We start from the raw sequence: 25322 nt of genomic DNA, 5'->3' as shown, positions 1-25322 counted from the left end.
TGTACCAAAGTCATGGAAAGAGGAAAGTGTAGAGAAAGGAAGAAACCACTCATGATCCAAAACATGGCACCTCATCTGTGAAATATGGTGAAGGTAGTGTTATGGCTAGGGCAAGTATGGCTGCTGCTGGAACTGGCTCACTTGTCTTCATTGATAATGTGACTGTTGATGGCAGCAGCAGGATGAATTCTGAACTGTCCGGTCAGATCCAACCAAATGCCTCAACATTCATTGGGAGGCGCTTCACCTTGCAGCAGGAGAATGACGCAAAACACACTGCTAAAGCAACCAAGGAATTTTTCTGGGTCAAAAAGTGGAATTTGAATGAATCCAACCGAACAAGTGTTTCATTTGCTGAAGACACAATCGAAGCCAGAAAGCCCCTGAAAAAAAACAGGAACAAACAGGAACTGAAGATGGCTGCAGTACAGGCCTGGCAGAGCATCACCAGGGAAAACACTCAGTGTCTGGTGTAATGTCTGTGGGTTGCAGATTTCAAGCAGTCATCCATTCCAAAGCATTTGCAACCAAGTTATAAATTTGACAACAGCATTTAAGATTATGTTAATTTGCCCAACCACTTTTGCTCCACTGAAATCTGGGGGACTATATATAAAAAGGGCTACAATTCCAAACATGGATGTAACTACTCATTGCAATTTAACCTCTTTCAGTGTTTCATTTCCCAACCAATACACTTCAGTACAAAGCCAGAACAACAAAAAAACAACAAAAAAAATGTGTCACTGTCTAAATACCTACAGACTGCACTGTACGTATGCATGCATAAATGCATACATATATACACATGCATATATAAATATGCACACATACATACACATATATGCACAAATATATAAACACACACATATACTCACACTATACATGTGTGCACATGCACACACTTGATAACACAGAAATACTCAGATATACACATATACATTTTACTTATAGTATATTGTATGTGCACACATACACACATCCATGCACACACACACACAAACAAACAAACACACAAACACACACACACATAATCATATACTAGCAAACTTTACACGCACACACAAACCAGCCCACGCATATCCAATCAGATGTAAAAGGTGGGCTCATAACTACATACACACATTTATACACGCACACATACACTTACACATTCTTGCACACATACACTTACACCCACACATTCTCGCACACATACACTTACACACACCCATTCTCACACACACACACTTACACACACCCATTCTCGCACACACACACCTGCACTCACACATTCTCGAACACACACCTGCACTCACACATTCTTGCACACACACACTTGCATTCACACATTTTCACACACATGCACTTACACATTCTCGCACACATATAGTTACACACACGCGTTCTCGCACACACACACATTCTCGCACACATACACTTACACACACACGTTCTCACACACATACACTTACAGACACACATTCTCGCACACACACTTACACACACACGTTCTCGCACACACACACTTACACTCACACATTCTCGCACACATACACTTGCACTCACACATTTATACGTGCACACATACACTTACACACACACACATTCTCGCACACCTACACTTGCACGCACACATTTATACGTGCACACATACACTTACACACACACACATTCTCGCACACCTACACTTGCACGCACACATTCTCGCACACATACAAACGCAGGAAAATATGCAAGTGCACGCACAAACACTCTCATTTATATGCACATACATCTCACACACGAACACACACACACACGCGCGCGCGCTCACACATACACGCATTAATTACACACATATATCACATCTCTCCCTCTCCCTCTCTCTCTCTCTCTCATGCACAAGCCTACGGAATCTTGCATAGCCACACATGCTTGGCTGAGTCCCCACATTGCGCTGCCCGTGTGCCACATCAGCATCTCTGGACCAGTACCTCACACAGCCTCACACAGCCTCACACCGTCCTTTCGCCGTTCGCTCCGCACCCCCCTGCCGTTACGGGGCCGTGGGTTCGTCTGGCGAGTCCAGCGTTCGTTACAGCACGCCGGACGACTTCATACAGGAACCCCCCCCCCCCCCCATTACAGGGGTGTCAAGCATTACATCACAATGCTATAAAATCGCCAGCGCAGGATTGGCCGCTTCAAGAGAGCAATTTCGTCAATCCTCAGTTTGCCATTTTGCCCGGTCAGTTTGACATTAAGGCTGAGTTTTCTTTTTTTTTGTTTTTAATTGCTACATTGGCAAAGTTGTGTGATGTCAGTGCATCACATTTATTGGGGAATTTGTGCATTTATGGGTCTTCTGGGTCCACAGCAGGTCCCCTGAATGCCAGCAGGGACGGGCTATCTGTACTCTCTTTATTGTGTTGATAAAATCATGCACAAGCACATTAGAACAGAGAGAGAGAGAGAGAGAGAGAGAGAGAGAGAGAGAGAGAGGCACAGGGAAAACAAGACAGTGGCTTGGCTAGGAGACCCGCGCGTCGAGCATAACGACGGAGGAATGATGAGACCGCTGCGTTGCTGCTGCTGCTGCTGCTGCTGCTGCTGCAGGTCCACAGCCTCTGACGGTAATGGCGCACTGGTGCCGCGGTGCTTGGAAATAGCCTGACTTCGCTCATTGATCAGCCAGCGCTGCCCGAGCCGAGCGACCCCAACGCCCCGCGGACCAGCCCGCCGCCCGCTGCCCGCTCACCAGGGACGCCCCGCTCAGAGGCTAACGCCGCTAACAGAGGGTCCACTGTTACACTCCAACCGCAGCTACGGCTAGCACTCAAACACTACACACACGCACACATACACACATACACACACAAAATAATACACACAAACACACACACTTACACACACACACACACACACCTACACACACACACACACTCACACACAAACTAATACACACACCCACACACACACATACACACAAATACACACTCAAACACACACACACACACACACACACAAACTAATACACACAAACACACAAATACACACACACACGCACACATACACAGACACACACACACAAACTAATACACACAAACACACAAATACACACACACACACACACACACACATACACACTCAAACACACAAACTAATACATACATACACACAAGCACTCAAACACACAAACTAATACATACATATACACAAGCACTCCAACACACAAATACATACATACACACACACACACTCACTCAAACACACAAACTAATACACACATACACACAAGCACTCAAACACACAAAGAAATACACACATACACACACACACTCACACAATCACATACACACACACACTATCCCACAAACACACACATGCACTCAAATACAGACCCACACACACTCATACACCCACACAAACACGCACACACACACACACACACAACACACACTCACTCAAATACAGACCCACACACAATCATACACATGCACAAACACACAAATACACACACACATAAATGCACATGCACAAACACACAAATGCTGCACATATGAAACATCTTTCCAAATGTGACTGCATAGAACTTGTGCGCTTGTCTCAAACGTTCCACTGCTCTCTCCTTCATTCTGTCTCTCTCTTCATCCCTCACTCATTCCCCTTTCTCCTTTCATCCATTTGTCCTTTTTGTCCCCCTTTTCGACTCCTTAAGTCACAGGTACAAACAGTTACATTGTATTTTCCCTTCCTGCTCTTTCTCTCTCTCCCCATCTCTCCCTCTTTCTCTCCCCCTCTCTTTATCCATATTCCAAAGCCTACATTTTTCTCTTCCTCTTTTTTCCTGGTTTTATCTCGTTTCTCCTCACTTGCTGGCACATTCGCCTTCCCTCTCTCTCATTTCCCCTCAGTCACACATCCAGACCCCCCCCCTTCTCCTTCTCTCTCCCCCTCTCCCTCTCCCCCTCTCTCTCTCTCTTTCTCTTTCTCTGTTGCTCATTCCCATTCTCACTCAGGGAGACATTCAGCATCCCTCTCCCTCCTGCCTTCAGCACCCTTACCTTGGAACCGTTCACCCCCAGGCACTTCTCTCTCTCCCTCTCTCTCTCTCTCACTCTCTCTCTCTCTCTCTCTCTCTCTCAAGCACTCATTTGCCCTCTCTGCTTCCCTCTCTCTCACACACACATACATTCAAATGCAGCGTTACCCTCTCCCTCTCCGTCTCCGTCTCTCTCTCCGTCTCCGCCGCTCTCTGGTTCCCTCCCGCTCTCTCCCTCTCCGCGCGCTCCATGCCAACTGACACCCAAGGACAGCGCACCCTCCCTCTCTCTCTCTCTCCGCCCGGCTTCCCGCGGCACCGGCACATCGTCGCCCGCCTCGCCTGAAGGAGCTGGAAGAGGACGAGGAAGAGGAGGAAGAGGAGGAAGAGGAGGAGGACGAAGCAGCGGGGACCCGTAACCATGGAGCACAGCCACATCTTCACCTCTCTGCCCCCCAACAGCAGCGTGTGGAGCCCCAGCCAGCCCCTCCAGGGCTGTCCCCTTGGCCCCCTGCCCGTCATCTACTACAGCACCCTGCTCTGCCTCGGCCTGCCCGGTAAGGGGGTACCTGTGTGTGTGTGTGTGTGTGCGTGTGTGTGTGTGTGCTTCTGTGTGTGTGTGTGTGTGTGAGTTTGTGTGTGTTTGTGTGTACTATATATGTGTGTGTGTGTGTGTGTGTGTGCGTGATTGCGTTTGTGTGATTTTATATGTACATGCATGTGCATTTATATGTCTGTGTGTGTATGTGTGGGTCTGTAAGTGAATGTGTAATTTGTGTGTGTGTTTGTGTGTGTGTAAATGTGTGCTCTTCATGTTTGTGTGTGTGTGTGTGTGTGCATTTGTGCGTGTTTAGATGTGTGTGTGTTCATGTGTGCGTGTGTGTGTATGTGCGTGTGTGTGTGTGTGTGTGTATGGGTGTGTGTGTGTGTGTGTGCGTGTGTGTGTATAGATGTGTGTGTGTGTGCATGTGTGTGTGTGTATAGCTCTGTGTGTGTGTGTGCATGTGTGTGCATGTATAGCTCTGTGTGTGTGTGTGTGTGCATGTGTGTGCATGTATTGACGTGTGTGTATATGTGTGTGTGTGTGTGTGCATATGTGTATATAGATGTGTGTGTGTGTGCATGTGTGTGTGTATAGCTGTGTGTGTGTGTGTGCATATGAGTGCATGGTTATTATGGCCTGTTGCTGTGCTGTTGCTGTGCTCTGGCTGCAAAGCGGCGGTTTAGTTAGCCATTAGCCGCGGGTGAGCGCTCCACTTTCCACATTGACCCGGCGGCGGCTGTGACCGCGCATGTTTGATGGCCAGGCCGGCGGTGCCGGGGTCACCGGAGCGTCCGCCCGCTCGTCCCGTTCACAGGTGGCTCTGCGCTCCTTCAGTTCTCTCTCTCAACCCCCCCCCCTCCCCCCCCGCCCCACCCCACTCCCCGGGTGTCCTCTCCCCTTCGTCTTCCTCCGACGGGACGAAGAGACCGGGGTCCTCGGGGCTGTTTGAGGGGATTAAAGTGGAGGGTGACTGATGCGAGGGACGGGCGGCGGGCTGACAAACGGACACTTAACTGCGCAGACGTGATGAACGATGATCCGTCCTGACGCGGCTCTTGATCTGAGAGACGAGAGTTCAGGACGACTGTGAAATGGGCTCTGCGTGGCCTGACCAAAGGGCAAAGCAGGATATCAAAGAGGTGAAAGACGCTGTTAATGATATAACAAATACAGAATTATAAAAAAATATCAATATAATGTACAGTAATTATACAGTAAACCCAGTGTTTGCGAAGTCCAATCTTTCATATGTGTAACATACATGCAAAGGATGCAATACCTGAAAACATGATGTATAATACATATGATAAAAAATATTATCAATATATATAATATAAGTAACATATTAAATACTGTATGAAATATATTGAATATTAGGTAAAATGTAGTATTGGAAATATGTAAAATATGCAGTTCAATCTAGCGAAATATTGAAATATAGCGGCAGTATACTGTATATATGTATGTATATATATATATATATATATAATATACTTAAAACATGTGTGTTTGTCTGAGTGTGTGCACGTGTGACATATACCGTGAAGGACATTTATGAAACACATATGAAGCGTGTGGGATGGGAGAAAGACAAGCATAATATTCATGTGAAAGATGCAGTGCCACTGCATAATGAATGTGAAAGCTGTTGTTTAATATATGCACGGTTCAGCTTAATATCTGTGAAAGACAAAACACAGAGAACACAGCTGAACTGCAGACTGTGAAAGATACGTGTGAACTATCCAGCGCCGTATGTGGAACACGCAGTGTTGGATTAACGCAGCGCAGAATGTAACAGAATGACGATCGCTGCACGTGTCGAAAGTAGCGGGCAGGACGGCCGCTAGAGGACGTGGTCACGATTTAGGGCGTCTGTGGACGGGTACGGGTGTGGGACGTCGTGCCAAGAGTGCGATTCAGACCGTCGCCGGGGACGGAAGCTTGTCCCGGGACGCGGGCGAACGAGAGGCGTCTGACAGGTTCGTGAGCGCAGCGCGCAGCGTGTGCTAAGACGTAGCGCGCAGGACGCAGGCAGAGACCCGGTGGTGGGAGACCAACACCCCACGGCAAAGCCGCGCAGACCGCGTGAGGTTCGCTCCCGGGATGCCTGTCGGCGGGGCGACCGGGCGAACCAACCGCCAAACCGATGCTGGGTCGCTCTGAACGCACCCACGCGTTATTCCCTGGAGTTTTAACGTGTTTTTAAAGAAATGTTTGATGCAGAAAAGAGCCCTGATTCGTGCTCGGGGTCGGGGCGTACGGGGCGAGCGATGGGGGTGTAATTGAGCGGCAGGGTTCTGCCTGCGGCGGTTAAAAATCACACCCCATGAGGCCATTTGCTTCGCTGTTGCCCCGGAGCGATGAATTTAGGAGGTGGGGGGGGGGGGGGGGGGAGGGGGGTGCGTGTTTAGTCTCTGACCCGCAGCCTTGCCACCGATCTGGGGCACTGCACGGGGTTTTAGCTCTATGCTATGTCCCCTGGGGAGGGACGATGGCATCTCTATTCTCTCCCTCTCCCTCTCTCTCTCTCTCTCTCTCTCCCTCTCTCTCTCTCTCTCTCTCTCTCCCTCTCTCTCCCTCTCTCTCTCTCTCTCTCTCTCTCCTCCTCTCTCTCATACTCTCTCTCCCCCTCCCTTGAAGGGTGAAGACTCCCCGGGTCGCCCCACTCCCTCTCTCTCCCTCTTTCTCCTCTACCTCCCCCCCCTTTTTCCATTTCTGTCACTCCGTCTTCCTTCTCTTTATCTGTGTGTTCTTCCACACACTCGCAAATCACACGCGCAGACTGATTTGGGGTAAATAGACCTGTAGAACCATTATTCCTTTCTGTCAGTCTGGGGTGCAGGGTGGCGAGTTGAATGTCCCCGGGAATGAACAATAGCCTCTCTCACTCTGTTTCTTTTTTCTCTCCCTCTCTTTCGGTCTCGCTCGCTCTCCCTCTTCCTATCTTTCGGTCTCCCTCTATCTCTCTCTCCCTCTCTCTCTCTCTCTTTCTCTTTCTCTGTCTCTCTCTCTCTCTCTCTCTCTCTCTGTGACCTGACATCTCAGACATGCTCAAAAAGCCGGGGCAATTTCATACCACCGGGAGGGAAGTCAAATTAACCCTGAGCGAAAGAGAGGGAGAAAGACGGAGAGGAGGAGGAGGAGGAGGAGGAGGAGGGAGGGGGGCGATTAGCAAACGCCGAGCCCGTTAAAGTGGTGCGGGTGCGCCGGAGACAGCGACAACCTCTCAGACCCACACCGGAGCCTTAATCAGTCCGGCTGGCACGCGGAACCCCCCCCCCGTGTACGGCACCCGCTGGGCTGGAGCAGGGGAACAGCTGTGGCCCGCAGCCATGAAGCAGGACACGCTCACAATTCCTCCTGTCCTTTACAGGGGCGCTGGGGGGGGGGGGTGTCAGTGAGAGGAGGGGGGGCTGGGGGATCACATTCAGGAGTAGCTTAAATTTCTAATATCTGGGTCGGGGGGGGGGGGGGGGGAGGGGGAGTGAAAACGGCCGCCTACTGCTAACCGCTTACCACTAACGCCAGCCTACCCCCCCCCCCCCCCAAAACTCTGATTCTTGCCATTTTCCAGACAGCGTGGAAGAGGCAGCTGCACATGTGCGTGTGTGTTTGTTTTTCTGTAGTCACAGAGAAGGTCACCAATACATATTAATTAGTGTTGTGCGAAGGCAGTGGATTGGTGGAGTGACGTTGTCCAACACTTGTGAAGGAGGTGCAATCACACCTATTGATTTGGGGTGGGGGGGGATGGGTGGGGGCTGGGGGGGGTGGGTTGGTTGGAGGTGGGGGTCTCATCGCTGTCAGTGAAGAGGGGGGTGTCGGGGGAAATCTTGGGGATTAGGGGGAGGGCTCTGTGCTTTAAAGACTCATCGATTCTTATGGGCTGTCAGGAGGGAAAGATGAGCAGGAGCAGGATCTGGCTCTGGTCTGTGTCTCTGTGAATATCCTGAGGCTGTGCTTGTTATGGGGAGGGGGGCAGGGGAGGTGGGTTTGGGCCTGTTGGTCAATGTTGATCATTCTTTCATCATTTTTTCACCGAGGTAAATTTTGTTTATCGATTTTTATCCTGTTTACCCATTTTGAATGTGCTGTTGTACTCATAAGTTCATCTCGTCACTGCAGCACCCTCCAGCAGATCTAGAGAGAGTTCTAGAGAGACTTCTCAAGAAAGTTCTGATGACCGTTCTACAGGGTGTCCTGGAGAGAGTTCTAGAGAGAGTATTTGACAGAGTTCTGGAGAGTTTTGGAGTGAGTTCCGGAGAGAGTTCTGAAGACAGTTCTAAAGAGAGTTCTGAAGACAGTTCTAAAGAGAGTTCTGGAAACAGTTCTAAAGAGAGTTCTGGAGAGAGTTCTAGAGAGTTCTGGAGAGAGTTCTAGAGAGTTCTGGAGAGAGTTTGGTTGTGTTGTTGTGACTCTCTGTAAGGCCATCTGAGCTGTACAGTCATTACAGTGGAGAACTAAACTAGTTGTTGATTTGGTTAAGGCCGAAAGCATGCTTCCCCCGAACACTGCAGTGACACAACGGCCAATTAAACATCTCGCTTTCAGGGCTTTTAGACGCAGTCAGGATCACACATCAGACTTCAGGGTGCTTCATTACTCGATGAAGTAGTGATTTATACCAGGGATCACCCACAGGCAACGCATTAATTTATGTTTTTTTTTTCCAAGAGCACCCAGTTGTATTTGTAGACTCATTCCATTTCTGCAATGTCCTCTATCAGTTCAGCACCAGCACACACACACTGTTTCCTACAAGTGAATGGAATTTAAAGTGCTTAACTCCAGCTATTGGAATATACTGCAATTTATTGAAATGAAATATATTGCTAATATATACTGGAATACATATGGGTAAATACACTGCAAATACACAGTGCTGCATTAATATATCTATACATACAGTACATATATATATATATATATATATATATATATATATATATATATATATATATATATATATAATGAGCTCCATAATGTTTGGACTAAAGACATATTTTTTCTTGATTTGTACTCCACAATTTTTGATTTGTAATCAAACTCACATGTGGGTAAAGTGCACATTCTCAGCATTTATTAAAACACTTTTTATACATAGCCCCCAATTTTATGTTTGGTACATATTAATGTTATGTATATATGATAGGAGCCATGTTTTGTACTTTGTTGCATATCCTTTGCATGCGATGACTGCTTGAAGTCTGTGAGCCATTGGCATCACCAGGTGCTGAGTATCTTCTCTGATGGTGCTCTGCCAGGCCTGTAATGCATCCATCTTCAGCTCCTGCTTATTTCAGGACACATTTGCCTTAGGTTTTCTCTTCTGGAGAGAGCACAGGTTAACTAATCAGCCCAGGGGCTTAAAGGTGTGTTCCTCTCCGCAGTTCGAGACCGAGAGCCGCGTAGCACATACTGAGAGAGTTTTAGAGGTTTGTTTTTGTTTCTGTGCATGAAAGATGAAGACAGAAACTGGTAGCTGAAAAGTTGGCCAGCGTATCTCAGTGGCGAGCTGAAGAGCAGTCGCAGAGGTTTACTTTCTTTTGTCTTTATTATTTTAGATTGTTGTTTTAGTTTATCGTTCTCACCCGGAACCCAGGAGCTGGGAAGGGTGAAGGTGCTTATTTGATTTTGTGTTGGTGTGGGTGCACTCTCTCTCTCTCTCTCTCTCTCTCTCTCTCCATGCGGCAAACGAAGGTCCACTCCCAGAACTGCCACATCTGCCACCCAGGGGTGTGCAGAACTCTGTAGGCTCTTTCAGATACGTCTTAGCAAACCAGGTCATCCTGTTGTTGTGGCTAATGAGTGTAGCCTCTGTATTTCTGCCATCTGAGGACAGTAATCACTGACACATCCACGCCGGCCTGATCTGTCCGACAGGCGTTTGGGGGGTTTTCTTCATCGTGGTGAGAATTCTTCAGCCATCAGTAAGTTCTTACTTGACCTACCAGGCCCACTGTGATTACTGAGCTCACCAGTGCTCTCTTTCTTCTTAATGATGTTCCGAACAGACGATTTTGGTAAACCCGAGGTTTGCCTTACGTCTCTGATGGGCCTGATTGGCTCTACTCATGAAGTTGCTGCAGTCATTCTGCTCGCACGTGATTGGCCAGAGGCTTTCTGAACTTGAAACACAATCACTTCTTTAATAATGAACAAAGAAAAAAACCCAATTGGTTTAAGTGGAAAAAAGCTCACTGGTCCCTTTGTTGTAATCAAATAGTTTTCTGCAGCCTTGTCTCTTTCATTATAATAATTTAAAGGGCATGCTGGCACTCTAAGTATTAATATGTTGTATTAGGTATAATTGAGCTGCAGCTGCTGATGGATGGTGGTTAGTAAATTTGGTGAGCTGGTTAATCAGGAGAAATTGGTTCAGTAGCATTATCAGACAGAAGCCGAGTCCTCTGCTTCCCAGTTTATCGATCACTATTGCTCTCTGGAGTGACCGGGCCACACCTCACTAGTGAATTAATTATTACTTCATCCACAGTAGAATCGTGTGGGTGTGCATGCGCATGTGTTTGTGTGTGTTTGCACACGTTTGGGTCTGTGTGTGTGTGTGTGCACGCGCTTGTGAGTGTGTGTGTGTGTGAACGCAAGTAGTGTGTGTATGTGCATGTGTGTGTTTGTGTGTGAGTGTGTATGCATGAGTGCGTGTGTCTGTACGTGTGAGTCTGTGTCTCTGTGTGTAAGTGTGAGTGTGTGTGTCAGTGTGCCTGCGTGCGTGTCAGCATGCGGGCGTGAGTTTGTGTGGTTGGGGGCTCTGGGGATTATTGACTTGTTGAGTGACTAATTGAGTTGTCAGCAGCACTGCTTTCCGCACTTACATGTCTGTGTGTAGCCGGGTGTGGGACCCCCCAGCACTGCCTCCTGTCACATGCTGTTACACTGCTAATGACTCCAACAGTGTATGGGGGGGGGGGGTTAGGGTTAGGGTGGGGTGGGGGGGGGGGGGGGTAAGAAAGTACTGATAAAAAGTTTTCTCTAATAATGCTTTTTGTGCTGAAAATGACAGCAGCCAAAATTGCTAGCAGTATGAAAACTTTAAACTCTAAAATTTCTCAACTCTTAATCTCAGGAAATGCTCTGAGATTAAATCTCCCACAACACAGGACAATGTGCAGTGTTAGTCCCTTAGTGAAACCAAACGTTATCTGTTTAGAGTTAAATGAACACTGTTAGAGTTGAATTAACACTGGACATTTTACTGTGTACAGATTAAAAAGGCATGGTCCAATTAACATAAAATACACTATGCTGACCTGTTTGAAGAGTTCAGTCTGTTTTCACCAGCTGTGAATGGTCGCTCTAAATGCATAATTGCCTGCTCTTTGCCATTCTGTTCCTTCTGCTTTTTGTTTAGCGGTTATTTATTTATTTATATATTATAATCATATTTTTATTTCCTGGTGATTTCTTGCAGAGAAATCGCGCAGCAGCGTTAACAGGGGTAAGCGCCGAGAGAACGCGGGGTAATTGCGGTGTCACGGCTCAGATGCCGGTCGCTTGATTTATTTTGCCCGCACTCCCCGTTTCTCGAGCGTGGAAGCAGCGCGCTCTGCGGCGGTTCTAAATTCAAAGCGTCTTGACCCTGTGCCTGCGCTGGATCTCGGCTAGTTCGTCGCGCAACCCCTAATTAACGGTCAATGGAACTTGCGTCTTCAAAGAGTCTGACATCAAACGGGTGGGTTTTGATGGTTTTTACTCCACGGGGAAGCGTTTCTTTGGTGACGCCTTTGTAAACTGGCAGTGCGGCGGGAATTGTATGCCGTGTCTATGTTTGCAGGTTTACGTTTGTAATTACAGCAAAAACAAAAAAAGCATTAGGACTCTTTCATTATGATAATTAGTTCATATAATTGATGCTGGGTGGCCCATTGACTGGCTGGCTAACTCGTTGACACACTCATGATAATGCAATAGCCTAGTGGTTCTCTCACTCTCTCTCTCCCCATCCTTTTCTTTCTCATCATCCCTCTCTCATTCTGTGTGTCTGAAATTCATTTCAGTGGCTTCATTGACAGGATAACCTGAGCAGAATTGCCAAAGCATATACAAAGTATGTAAAGTATGAAACATAAAAATGTAACTGTCATATTGACATTTCCATTTCTCTCTCAATCTGTTTCATTTTCAGTTTAGTTCAATTCTCAATCTGATTTAATTTGAATCTCCAGATTGTGTGCCTTGCTCTCTCACACACTATTTCTTTATCTCCCATCTGCAGTCTGGGACCCGCATGCACCCTTCAGATATTCAGGTTACTTACATGAAGACTGATTTACTGGGAAACACAGCCTCTATGTCTCAATTTTGGCCTCAATATCAAAGCGTGAATGCCTGAAAACAAGCTATTTCGCGTTTGCTGTCAACACCCCGCAGTGTGGCATATCTCTGTTTCACAGGTCAGCTCAGTAGTGTGCGTTTGCATGGGTATGAGTGTGTGCTGGAGGAAGATGTACATTAATGGTCCTAAATCTATTCATCTCCTCCGCACATTAAAATCTACATCCACTGACACACACACACAGACACACCCATACACGCACGCACATGCCCGTACACACACGCACACACGCGCGAACACACACACACACTCATGCACGCACACACATGCTCACACACACACATGCACGTATACACATACACACACATACACGCACGCGCACACACACACACACATACAGACACACACAGACAAAACACATAAAAGTGCACACACATAGAGAAAACACAAAAGTGCACACACACACACACACACACACACACACACACTCAGAAGGTGTGTGTTCACTCTGGTCTCTCTGTCTCTACTCTGTGCTGTCTGCCTGTGTCGTTTTCAGGACGGTGCTGTTCTGTCCCCTCCCCTGTGGAGATGTCCAGGTCAGAGCTTAACGAGGACGAGGCCAGCGTCCCCAGCACAAAGGCTACGTTTATTTAATCCGAATTCGGCACCGGCGTTAGCACCTGCCCCCAGCCCACAACGGGACCCCCCCCTCCTTATGATCTGAGCAAAGAGAGCGGCGTCCTGTCACGGGCCCACGTGGAGAGGGTGGGCAACGTGGGGGGGGGGGGCTGTCCGCTGGCTCTGCTGCTGAAAAGGCATAACAGCTGGCAGATCAGGTGAAAAAGGGAAAGGGGGGGTATGGCAGGTTTTGGCAGCGGGCCCAGGGGTGCCGTGCTGTGTGCCACCCGAGGCGGGGGAATGTGACCTCGGAAGCTTCGTCGCCGTGGGAACAGTGGTTTCAACGGCAGGGCTTGGGGAGCGGGCTTTGCCCTGCCAAACTTTCAGTGACGGAGGCTAATGCGCAGTCACAATGCCTCAAAGCACGCATAGATGCACACACAGATGCATGCGCAGACGCACATGCAGATACATGCGCCGACGCATGCAGACGCACACTCATGCGCAGACACATGCGTAGACGCGTGCATAGACATAGATGCATGCACAGACATACATGCAGACGCATGCAGATGCACACATGCACAGTCACGATTCGTGTAGATGCATGTGCAAACGTGCGCTGGCACATGCACAGTCACGATGCACGCAGACGCACACGCAGGCACACACGCACATGCAGACGCAGACTCACACGCAGACACACATGCAGACGCAGACACACATGCGCAGACGCACACGCAGACACACACGCACATGCAGACGCATACTCACGTGCAGGCGCAGCGAGAGGGAGACGGGCGTATGGAGATTATGGTGACGCGGGGGCTAATGCAGGCGTGTAACGACAGCTCCACTCACGGCCTGAGAGGCAGATCCAGCATTTCTTCCAAAACAGGAACCTAATTTAGAGGTGTGAGGCTCAGCAGCGGGGCAGGACCATCACCCGGGTCAGGCAAGCAGAGCCGCAGTGACAGCACCGAGCATGCAGGCGCGCGCGCGTGTGTGTGTGTGAGAGAGAGTGTGTCAAGATGTGTGTGTGTGTGTATGAGAGAGAGAGCATGTGTCTGCATGTGTGTGTGTGTGTGTATGTTCGTGCATGTGTTTGAGAGTGTGTGTGTGTGAGAGTGTGTGTAACTTTGTCTCTCTCCGCCGTACGCTCTGGAACTTTTCGAACCACACGCACACATACGTGAATCTTTGGTGTCCCCGTCCCAATCAGGATCAGCGTAGCCTGCCCCCCTTGGGCTCTCCCTCTCACCCCGCTAATCAAAAAGTGCCCAGCCCTCTCCTCCCCTCCGCCATTTCCCCCTACCCCGGAGACCGGGGCTGGCTGAGGCATGACTCACCGCCGGGAGGCCGCTCCGTCATTTGCGAGCTGATTGTCGAGTGTTGTGAAGTGTGATCTTCCCGCGCGCCGAGCCGCTAAATCAATCCGTCCCTGTGATTACCGCCAGGGTGAGGTGGCCGCGGGGAAGAGGACCACACTTTGTCAAGCGGTGACACCGCGCAGCGCTCTCAAGTACCGCCAAGTCTGTGTCTCGTGCGTCCGTTGACACGGGACAGCGCACCCCGCCACAATGGTGGGAAGCCTGTGTTTTTGTTGGAATGTACAATGAGACAAGTGCGGTCAGGTCTGTGTCTTCTTGGCGTGATTTTTGAGACCAGACAGCACTCACAGTAGCTTGTGACAAGTCTATGTCTCACTGGTATGATTGCTAAGACAGGACAGTAGTTTCAGGGTGAGGTCAAGTCCACGATTGTTGAGACATGACCGTACTCACAAGTGGTGATAAGTCTGGGTCTTGTTGATACATTGGATGAGGCGGGAAAGTACTTGCTAGTCTTTTTCTTGTCAGAGTGTTTGTTGAGGGACTTTTGGCCTTGCAGCTCAGAGCTGCGGTATTTGCACAGCTAGAAGGCTTATTGTTTATTTATTTATTGTTTCCACACAGATTCTCTGGCCTGGTTCTGACTTTGAATTTTAATGCCATTCCTCTGCAGCTGAAGTGTGAAATTCAATCAATAACGCTCAGGTTTCATGGACATTGCCTTGCCATTTCAACATTGGGATGACCTACTTCAGATCTCAAATCACAAAACTAATTTTCAAAGATGAATGAAATTGGGTGAACGGCATTAGCATATTTTCTATTTGATATATCAGATAACCTTTTTGTGATATGAAAAATAAAACACTTAATTGTTGTCAAGACATGCAAGTCAGAAGTCCCATAGCTTTAACATATGGGGATAGCCACCCATCCATTATCTATACCCGCTATCAGCCCCACAAGCAGTATCATATACAGTATACAGCATATATTTTATACAATTTGAATTGGATCCAGCGTATCTTCCAGGAATCGTCCACGTTCAAAATTATTATTGATTTGAGTATCTGTTGAATAAGAATTTGGATCAATTCGGGTACTCAAGCCAAAATGTGTTATTGACCAAAGCGTACTAATTGGGCTGGAGCTTCATGTCAGCAAGACACAGCGGACGAGGGCACTGTGATCGTCTGTGCCCCAGTCCCCCCCCCCCCCCCCCCCCCCCCCAAAAAAAACGTACCCCACTGCCACTCACACCTGTAGAGCGTGTCCCTGCTAGTGATGTGAACCTGGCCTTCACCTGATTCCCCATCCTGCTGCCACTTACACCCCCCCCCAAATTCCCTTATTGTTTGGATTCCCAGGTGATATTATAGATAGCAAAGTGATTTCACAAAAAACAGAAAACCGGAGTGGGTTTGGGGGGGGGGGGGGGGTGTCAGGAGAGAGGGGGGGTTAGGTGGAATGAGAAGGTGAAAATGAAGAAGGGTGGCAGCATTAACGAGAAGGGTTGAAAGATAAGGATAAAGCGAGACGAGAGTAAACTGGGTGCAAAAGAAAAGGAGAGATGGAAAGATGGAGAGATGAGAGAGGAAAGGGTGGGAGTGAGAAACAGCAGAAGAGATGGGAGAAGGGATGTTAGAAGCATTCAGAAGGTGCAGGAGGGCTTACACTGCAAAACAAGAAGGCCAATCGTAACGAGTATTTTAGACTTAGTTTCAGTCATCTAACATTTCTATTACTTGTTAAATAAGACAAAGTGAAAGCCAATGAGGTGAGACAGTTTTACTCAGTTCAAGGTTTGCCAATAGGGTAAGACAATTTCACTTGTCATGCAAAAAGTAAATGAAAAACAAGCTATTCTCTACTTGAAAATAGATAAAAAGAGTGATTTTTAAGCGTCATTACAGGACTAAAACACTGCAGGGGGACACGGGTGGGGGTGGGTGGGGTGGGCGTTTGCAGAAAGGAGTCCTGCTGGAGATCTCGGGCCAGAACTGCAGGGCTGCAGCGAGGATTAGTGTGGAGTTTAATGGACAGGCCGGCTCTTGTGAAGGTTTATGCCGGGCTTAATGGACAGAGCCGCTGGCTCAGAGTTCTGCCAACACACCTGGAGCCAGCAAAGAGAAGGAGAGAAATCGCTGAATGTGTGCCCTGGGATGTGTGTGCATGTGTGTGTGTGTGCGTGCGTGTATGCGTGTGTGTGCGTGTGCGTGCGTGCGTGTATGCGTGTGTGTGTGTGTGTGTGTATGTGGGCATGTGTGTGTGTGTGTGTGTGTATGTGGGCATGTGTGTGTGTGTGTGTGTGTGTGTGTATGCGTGTGTGTGTGTGTGTGTGCGTGTGTGTGTGTTTGTGTGTGTGTGTGTGTGTGTACGTGCGTGTATGCGTGTGTGTTTGTGTGTGTGTGTGTGTGTGTACGTGCGTGTATGCGTGTGTGTGTGTGTGTGTGTGTGTATGTATGTGGGCATGTGTGTGCGTGTATGCGTGTGTGTGTGTATGCGTGTGTGTGTGTGTGTGTGTGTGTGTGTGTGTGTGTGTGTGTGTGTGCGTGCGTGTATGCGTGCGTGTGTGTGTGTGTGTGTGTGTGTGTGTGTGGGCATGTGTGAGTGTGTGTATGTGGGCATGTGTGTGTGTGTGTGTGTGTGTGTGTGTGCGTGTGTGTGTGTGTGTGTGTGTGCGTGTGTGTGTGTGTGTGGGCATGTGTGTGTGTGTGTATGTGGGCATGTGTGTGTGTGTGTGTGTGTGTGTGTGCGTGTGTGTGTGTGTGTGTGTGTGTGTGTGTGTGCGTGTGTGTGTGTGTGTATGTGGGCATGTGTGAGTACTGCAGACGCGCAGATGTGTTTTGATTGTGTCTGCTCACACACTGCATGTCCGGCCTGACGCTCGTGTGTCTTTGGCGACTGCCTGGTAAAAGCGTTTTGAGTGAATGGGCAGTTAGAGCAGAGGCTCCTGGTGAAAACCGTCTGCAGCAGGAGGGATGATACAAGCCTGCTGACTGCAGCACCAACAGCATCTCAGCTTTCCTCACTGTTTTACCCATTCCCCAGCTAATCACTCCCTCTCTCACTCCCCCTCTCTCTCACTCCCTCAGTGACTTTCTCACTTTGTCACTCCTCTCGCTCCCTCACCTTCTCTCACTCCCTCAGTGACTTTCTCACTTTCTCTCTCCCTCTCTTGCTCCATCTCTCCCTTATTCTCCCTCTCTCACTCCTTCTCTCTATCCCTCCCTCCAGCTCACAGATTCCTATACTGCTTGGTCCCTGGCCTGTCAGACTGTGCTTCTGCTCTGTGCCAGAATGTCTAAGATCCTGAGGCTAAGCCCCCCGAGAGAGAGAGAGAGGCACAGAGAGACACAGAGAGACAGAGAGACAGAGAGAGAGAGAGAGAGAGAGACACAGAGAGACAGAGAGAGAGAGAGAGAGAGCGCCCTGGACCACAGCCGGGCCAAGAGAGAGGCCCATATAGCAGGTGGAGGTCATCTCGCCCACCCAAAAAATGTCACTGCACAGCAATGAATGGTGACATTGTTACTCGTAGAACCACTGCCCCGTCATCCAGACCTCACCTCCAGCTTTAAAACTGATTTTATCTCTTTTGGCTGGATGATTTCTACAGAGGTCGATATCCATACCATTTGGAAAAATGTCCCACAATGACCTCTCTTGATGAATTTCCCAGTACAGACAGCACTAAGGCTATGCCAGTTCCCAGAATCCACTGGGCTCCTCCAAAATTTACAAGACTGAGTGCGTTTCACTCGATAGGCACACTGTTATGAGGATAGGCAAAAGATGTCTACTCAGCTCAGACTCAGCAACAGAAGAGTAAAGGGTGATTTAACAGAGGACTTCACATTCATGAAATGGATTAATGATATGGGTTTTTTTCAGGTTGTGTGCTTTCTTTTTTCTTAAACACTTTATTTATAGAGATTTTTCCATTTATCAGACAAGACATTAACATAAGGTATTATCTCAAGGTACAAATATGTACAGAAAAATAAGGAATACTGGGAAGAAACAAAAACAAAACCAACAACTACAACCGAAACAGACAGATCACAAAAAAAATTAAAAAAACAAAACACAAAAAAAAAACATGTATCTTAGCCTACATTCAGGCTAAGACAGGGCGAGTGACATGTAGTTTAGTCTTTGATGTTAGAGACATAGTTCAGGCTAAGACAGATTGAGTGACATCTTGCTTAGCCTGTGGTGTTAGAGACATAGTTCAGGCTAATACAGGCTTACCAACACGAAGCTTAGCCCACAATGTTAGAGGTATAGTTCAGGCTAAGACAGGGTGAGTGACATGTAGCTTAGCCTGTGATGTTAGAGACATAGTTCAGGCTAAGACAGGGTGAGTGACATGTAGCTTAGCCTGTGATGTTAGAGACATAGTTCAGGCTAAGACAGGGTAAGTGACATGTAGCTTAGCCTGTGATTTTAGAGACATAGTTCAGGCTAAGACAGGGTGAGTGACATGTAGCTTAGCCTGTGATGTTAGAGGTATAGTTCAGGCTAAGACAGGGTGAGTGACATGTAGCTTAGCCTGTGATGTTAGAGACATAGTTCAGGCTAAGACAGGGTGAGTGACATGTAGCTTAGCCTGTGATGTTAGAGACATAGTTCAGGCTAAGACAGGGTAAGTGACATGTAGCTTAGCCTGTGATTTTAGAGACATAGTTCAGGCTAAGACAGGGTGAGTGACATGTAGCTTAGCCTTTGATGCTAGAGGTATAGTTCAGTCTAAGACAGGGTGAGTGACATGTAGCTTAGCCTGTGATGTTAGAGACATAGTTCAGGCTAAGACAGGGTGAGTGACATCTTGCTTAGCCTGTGATGTTAGAGGTATAGTTCAGGCTAAGACAGGGTGAGTGACATGTATCTTAGCCTATGATGTTAGAGACATAGTTCAGGCTAATACAGGCTTACCAACATGAAGCTTAACCCACAATGTTAGAGGTGTAGTTCAGGCTAAGACAGAGTTAGTTACATGTAGCTTAGCCTGTGATGTTAGAGGTATAGTTTAGGCTAAGACAGAGTTAGTGACATGTAGCTTAGCCTGTGATGTTAGAGACATAGTTCAGGCTAAGACAGGGTGAGTGACATGTAGCTTCGCCTGTGATGTTAGAGGCATAGTTCAGGCTAAGACAGAGTTAGTTACGTGTAGCTTAGCCTGTGATGTTAGAGGTATAGTCCAGGCTAAGACAGAGTTAGTGATGTGTAGCTTAGCCTGTGATGTTAGAGGCATAGTTCAGGCTAAGACAGAGTTAGTTACATGTAGCTTAGCCTGAGATGTTAGAGGTATAGTTCAGGCTAAAACAGAGTTAGTGACGTGTAGCTTAGCCCACAATGTTAGAGACATAGTTCAGGCTAAGACAGAGTTAGTGACATGTAGCTTAGCCTGAGATGTTAGAGGTATAGTTCAGGCTAAGACAGAGTTAGTGACGTGTAGCTTAGCCCACAATGTTAGAGACATAGTTCAGGCTAAGACAGAGTTAGCGACGTGTAGCTCAGCCCACAGAGGGTGAGTGATGATAAAATGTCTGGGCTCTGAGTGCAGGGTGTCCCTGATCTCGACAGAGACACGCTCGGCGAGCGCGGGCCCTGCCAAATCTGCTCGGGAGCACTGGAGCCCAGCGGGACGAGACGAGCGCGGCTCCCCGGGGAACGGGCTGTCCGCCCCGGCTGGGGATTAATGGGCGCAGGTGGCACCGTGGGTGCCGCGGGCCGAGAGGAGCATGACTGTCGCGGGACGGGGGGGCAGGGACGCGCTTTATTACACAATCTCACGCTTGCGTGAAAACGCCACTCAGAGCACAAGTTGCTGGCCGTGCAAAAACTGAAGGGGAGAATGAAGGACATTTCCTCTCTTGCTATTTTTTCCTCTTTTCCTTCCTCTTTCTTCCAATCTGTTGCTTTTCAGCTGTCTTGCTGTGTACGCTAGATACACCTGCCACTAATAGTTGCTCTCTTTCTCTCCCTCTCTCTCTTTCTGTCCCTTACCTTTTCTCAGATTCACTTATAAGACACAATGTCTTCAAAGGCAGGTTCTGCTGGAAACTGGCATGTTTGTAGCAACAGGGTGTCCTCGAACCGCCCCGCTAAATTGAAACCCAATTAGTGCCTCCAGCAAGCGATGGGAACACAGTGCTGTAGGAGGTGTGGCATTTCAGAAAACGCAGTTACCGAAAGACCCCCGCCCCTTCCCCCCCCCCCCCCCCGGTGTGAATCTCAACCAGAAGGGCAATTATGTTCCTTAATTATGCCCTGGGCAAGCTCTGAAATAGGCTCAGACACATGGGTCACTATGTTCATCCCGTTATCGACTGAATAAATAATCAAGTCCCCTGCCTTTCGCTGTTTGGTTCAGCAGAGGAAGAGAGCTGAGGCCTCAGCCAGCCCTCCTAATTAAAAAAAAAAACCAGCATGATACTTTTGCTTGGAGTTTTGGGGTTTTGTATCAGGATTTCCTTTTCATAATGTATTTGTTTACACCTCAGATTTGCTGCCATTGATTGCTTTTTAATGCTCGTGTTACTGAAAGCAGGTTAGCCAATAAACGGAGCTGCACTCCAAGACCCCGTAATATAATACAACCTCATTCTGTTCGGTTCTGTTCCGTTTGACCATCTGCCCAATTGGATGGACACTGTCTGGCTGTCTCACTGTCCGCCTGACTGGTTAGACACTGTTAGGCTGTCTCACCATCTGCCCGACTGGTTAGACACTGTCTGGCTGTCTCACTGTCCGCCTGACTGGTTAGACACTGTCTGGCTGTCTCACTGTCCGCCTGACTGGTTAGACACTGTTAGGCTGTCTCACCATCTGCCCGACTGGTTAGACACTGTTAGGCTGTCTCACCATCTGCCCGACTGGTTAGACACTGTCTGGCTGTCTTACTGTCCACCTGACTGGTTAGACACTGTCTGGCTGTCTTACTGTCCACCTGACTGGTTAGACACTGTTAGGCTGTCTCATCGTCTGCCCAACTTGGTTAGACACTGCCGGGTCCTTGGAGAACAACATAGGAAGCTATCAGCACATCAGTATATCACATAGGCTAACAAGCCATAGCACGCTAAGAGCCTCAGTTTCTGTCAAACAGGTCCCTGGGGGCACATTGTTGGGGGGACATTTGCTGGAATCACACTCCACCCCCTCCCCCCCTCGCCAACACCCCCGGCTGGGGTGTGCAGTGCAACACTTGTCGTGATGATTCATATAACCCTGTTCTGTTTGGTTCTCTTGTGTAGATGCACGTGCACATGCATATAGGTGCGGGTGCAGGTGCAATAGACACTGTATGTGTACATGTGGGTGCGTAAAGTTGTATATGTGTAAAATCTATGTGTGGGCTCGTGTATGTTCCTGCGTGCATGCGTGTGTATGTGAGCACGTGCGTATGTGTGTGTGTGTGTGTTTTTTTGTGTTTATGTGTGCTTTTATGTTTGTATGTGTGTGCTTCTGTGTTTTTGTGTGGTTTTGTGTGTATATGCACTTTTCTGTTTTTGTGCGTCTGTGTGTGTGTGTGTGTGTCTGAGAGAGAGAGAGCATGCTATCTTCTCTGGTGCTGCACCCATTTCCCTGGTGTGCTCATCCTGTCTGTGTGAAGCACGTTTTCAGCGTCACACGTTATCTAAGCTGTGTGACTCACCTCTCACCTCTCTCTCTCTCCCTCGCTTTCCCCACACCCCTCCTTTTTCACATCTTCTCCCCTTCCAATCCTTTGCTCCGTTTTTTTTTCTCTCTCCACTCCCTGCCTCATCTCGTCTCTCATCCCTCGCCCCTACTGCCCCCCCTCTCTCCCCCAGCCAACATCTTGACGGTCATTATCCTGTCCCAGCTGGTGTCGCGGCGTCAGAAGTCCTCCTACAACTATCTCCTGGCGCTGGCGGCCGCCGACATCCTGGTGCTCTTCCTCATCGTCTTCGTGGACTTCCTGCTGGAGGACTTCATCCTGGGCGCCCAGCTGCCCCCCTCCCTCAACAAGGCGGTGCAGGTGCTGGAGTTCTCCTCCATCCACACCTCCATCTGGATCACCGTGCCGCTCACCGTGGACCGCTACATCGCCGTCTGCCACCCGCTGCGCTACCACACCGTGTCCTACCCGGCCCGCACCCGCCGCGTCATCCTGGCCGTCTACCTGGGCTGCCTGCTCACTAGCGCCCCCTTCTACTGGTGGCCGGACCTGTGGCAGGGGCTGCCGGGTGGCGGGGGCAGCCTGGGGCAGCAGGTGCTGGTGTGGGCGCACTGCGCCACCGTCTACCTGGTGCCGTGCTCCATCTTCTTCGCCCTCAACTCGGTGATCGTGCACAAGCTGCGGCGGCGCAGCTGCTTCCGCCTGCGCGGCTACTCCACGGGCAAGACCACCGCCATCCTGCTGGCCATCACCTCCGTGTTCGCCGTGCTGTGGGCGCCGCGCATGGTGATGATCGTCTACCACCTGTACGCCGCGCCGCCCGCCGCGCCCGGCCCCGCCCGCCTGCTCCACCTGGTCAACGACGTGGCCAACATGCTGGCGCTGCTCAACACCGGCATCAACTTCTTCCTGTACTGCTTCATCAGCAAGCGCTTCCGGGGCATGGCGGCCACCATGCTCAAGGCCTTCTTCCGCTGCCAGAAGCAGCCCGCGCCCTTCTACGCCAGCCACAACTTCTCCATCACCAGCAGCCCCTGGATCTCGCCCGCCAACTCCCACTGCATCAAGATGTTCGTCTACCAGTACGACCGGAACGGGAAGCCCGTCTGCATCTCCTCCTGAGGCCTGGCCGCCCGGTCCGTCGGCCGATTCGCTCCACGCCCAGCCCCGCTAACCCACCCCCGTCGGCTCGCGTAGCGTCGCCGTGGCGACCATATTGTCCCTCGTCTTCTTCCTCTTGCCCGTTGTCCTTCAGTTCCGGTGCGTGGGCTGAGAGAGAGGGATGAGGAACACCCCCCTGGTGTGAGGGGGATTGAGGAGAGGCCCCTGATTGGCCTTTCCCCGCACCATGTGACTGAGGCGGGGCCTTGTGCTGAGAGGGGGCATGTCTCTCTGGCTCCATGTTTCTCCTCGACAGCTTTGTGAAGCTCTCTGAATCTGTGAAGCTCCAAAGCTCCGAATCACTGGAGCTCTAAAGCTCTGAATCTTTAAAGCTCTGAAGTGCAATAGCCCTGAACCGGAAGCTCAGACGATCTGAATCTCTGAATCTCTGAAGCTCAAAAGGTCTGAAATCGGAAGCTCGAAAGCTCCGAATCTTTGAACCTCCGACGCTCTGCGCACAGCCACGTTCCTGACTGACAGGCACGCGTTGCCGGGGTGACCTGAGCACCCGTAGTCTCAGCAGAGGCTTTTCTGTTATTGTTCGACCAGCAACTCATGCCAAGAACTTTTCCATCTCAGAGGTGCAAAAAAAAAAATAGTGAATAATATATATATAAATATATAAATGAATAAGGGATGGACAGGTGCCTGTACTGACTATTGAGTTTGGAGGCGATTGTTTGGCCTCCACACACAGAATGTAATTGCGATGTTTGGGATCCCAATCCAGTGCCGTGCACATTGAGGAACGGGCTGAGTGGGGGGGGGGGGGGGGAGGGCAAGCGTGCCAATGCTACTGGTGTTCACTTTTCAGATTTTTGTATTTCGTTTTCTAGTATGTACTCGTGCGTGAAGCCTTGTGGTCCTTGTGAGCGTGATGTCACAAAACCCAGCACCGTGGCCCTTTAAAAAAAGACAAAAAAAAAGTACTTCCCCTGGTGCTGGGCGGCATCGCAGCGTTTTAGAGTAAGGTCCCCCCCCCCCTCTCTTGGGGTGTGTTCCAACTCCTGACTTACCCATCTCGTACCCGGGCCCAAAACAAGGAGGTGCTTCTGCCCGCTAGGTCTCGTCTTCAAAGCAACAGACAAAAAATTAGCTGAAATAATTAAGGGGGCCCAGCGTCTGGCGGGAGTCCCCATGGCCGGCCCACCGCGGCCCTCGTCCGCGCCGCGGCCAGTAACGGCGGCCATGTTTCCCAGGGGTGCGCCGTGGACGCCAGAGCCCTGCGCCTGGGGGGGCCTGGGGGCCTGGGGGCCAGAGGGCCTGGGGGCCTGACGGGTCGCAGGTGACCGGCTCTTTGATGCGAGCCCTTCATCTCCCAGGAGATGTTCCAGACGGCCCGCTTCACGAGCCGATCGCTGCCGCCTCGGTTCGCACCGAACGCCCGCAATAACCGCCACGGACGCCTGGTCCGCTGGCCGGGGGCCGGGTGCCTCCTCTTCGCCGTAGAACACTAGATAGACTGTTAAATGTACTGTAAATGCAAAAAAAAAAATTAATAAAATATCAACAAAACACAATAAAATGACATTTTTAAAAAACACACAAAAAAAAACATCAGGTTAAGGTTTGCAAAGGTCACTTTCTTTATCAGTAAGTCTGTCACAGCTGACAACGTCGAGAGTCCTCTACAATTGGTTAATAATATGCAATTGAATATTCATAGACTTTACCAGTTGTTCTGACAATCTAATAATACTGTGTAATTTCTGCAGCTGAAA

At 49.3% G+C, this 25322-nt stretch overlaps 1 protein-coding gene across 1 annotated transcript; it reads left to right on the top strand.

The window, feature by feature from the left end:
* The first annotated feature begins 3468 nt into the window (after positions 1 to 3468).
* On the top strand, positions 3469 to 24857 carry LOC118219767 (probable G-protein coupled receptor 139). Its single transcript, XM_035403157.1, has 2 exons — positions 3469 to 4560; positions 22613 to 24857. Exons 1-2 carry the CDS (start codon positions 4425 to 4427, stop codon positions 23560 to 23562), a joined length of 1086 nt encoding a protein of 361 aa, XP_035259048.1. The 5' UTR covers positions 3469 to 4424; the 3' UTR covers positions 23563 to 24857.
* Positions 24858 to 25322: the final 465 nt, after the last annotated feature.

This window comes from Anguilla anguilla, chromosome 2, assembly GCF_013347855.1.
Source record: "Anguilla anguilla isolate fAngAng1 chromosome 2, fAngAng1.pri, whole genome shotgun sequence".
In the NCBI taxonomy this organism is placed as follows: Eukaryota; Metazoa; Chordata; class Actinopteri; order Anguilliformes; family Anguillidae; genus Anguilla; species Anguilla anguilla.
The sequence above is the reverse complement of the archived record's forward strand: the minus strand, read 5'-3'. Positions and strand labels throughout refer to the sequence as shown.

Bases quoted from the DNA above. Each gene is read 5' to 3' on its own strand.
- LOC118219767 (XM_035403157.1), top strand. From the start codon at position 4,425: ATGGAGCACAGCCACATCTTCACCTCTCTGCCCCCCAACAGCAGCGTG. The intron at 4,561-22,612 runs GTAAGGGGGTAC...TCTCTCCCCCAG, and splicing joins GCTCTGCCTCGGCCTGCCCG to CCAACATCTTGACGGTCATT.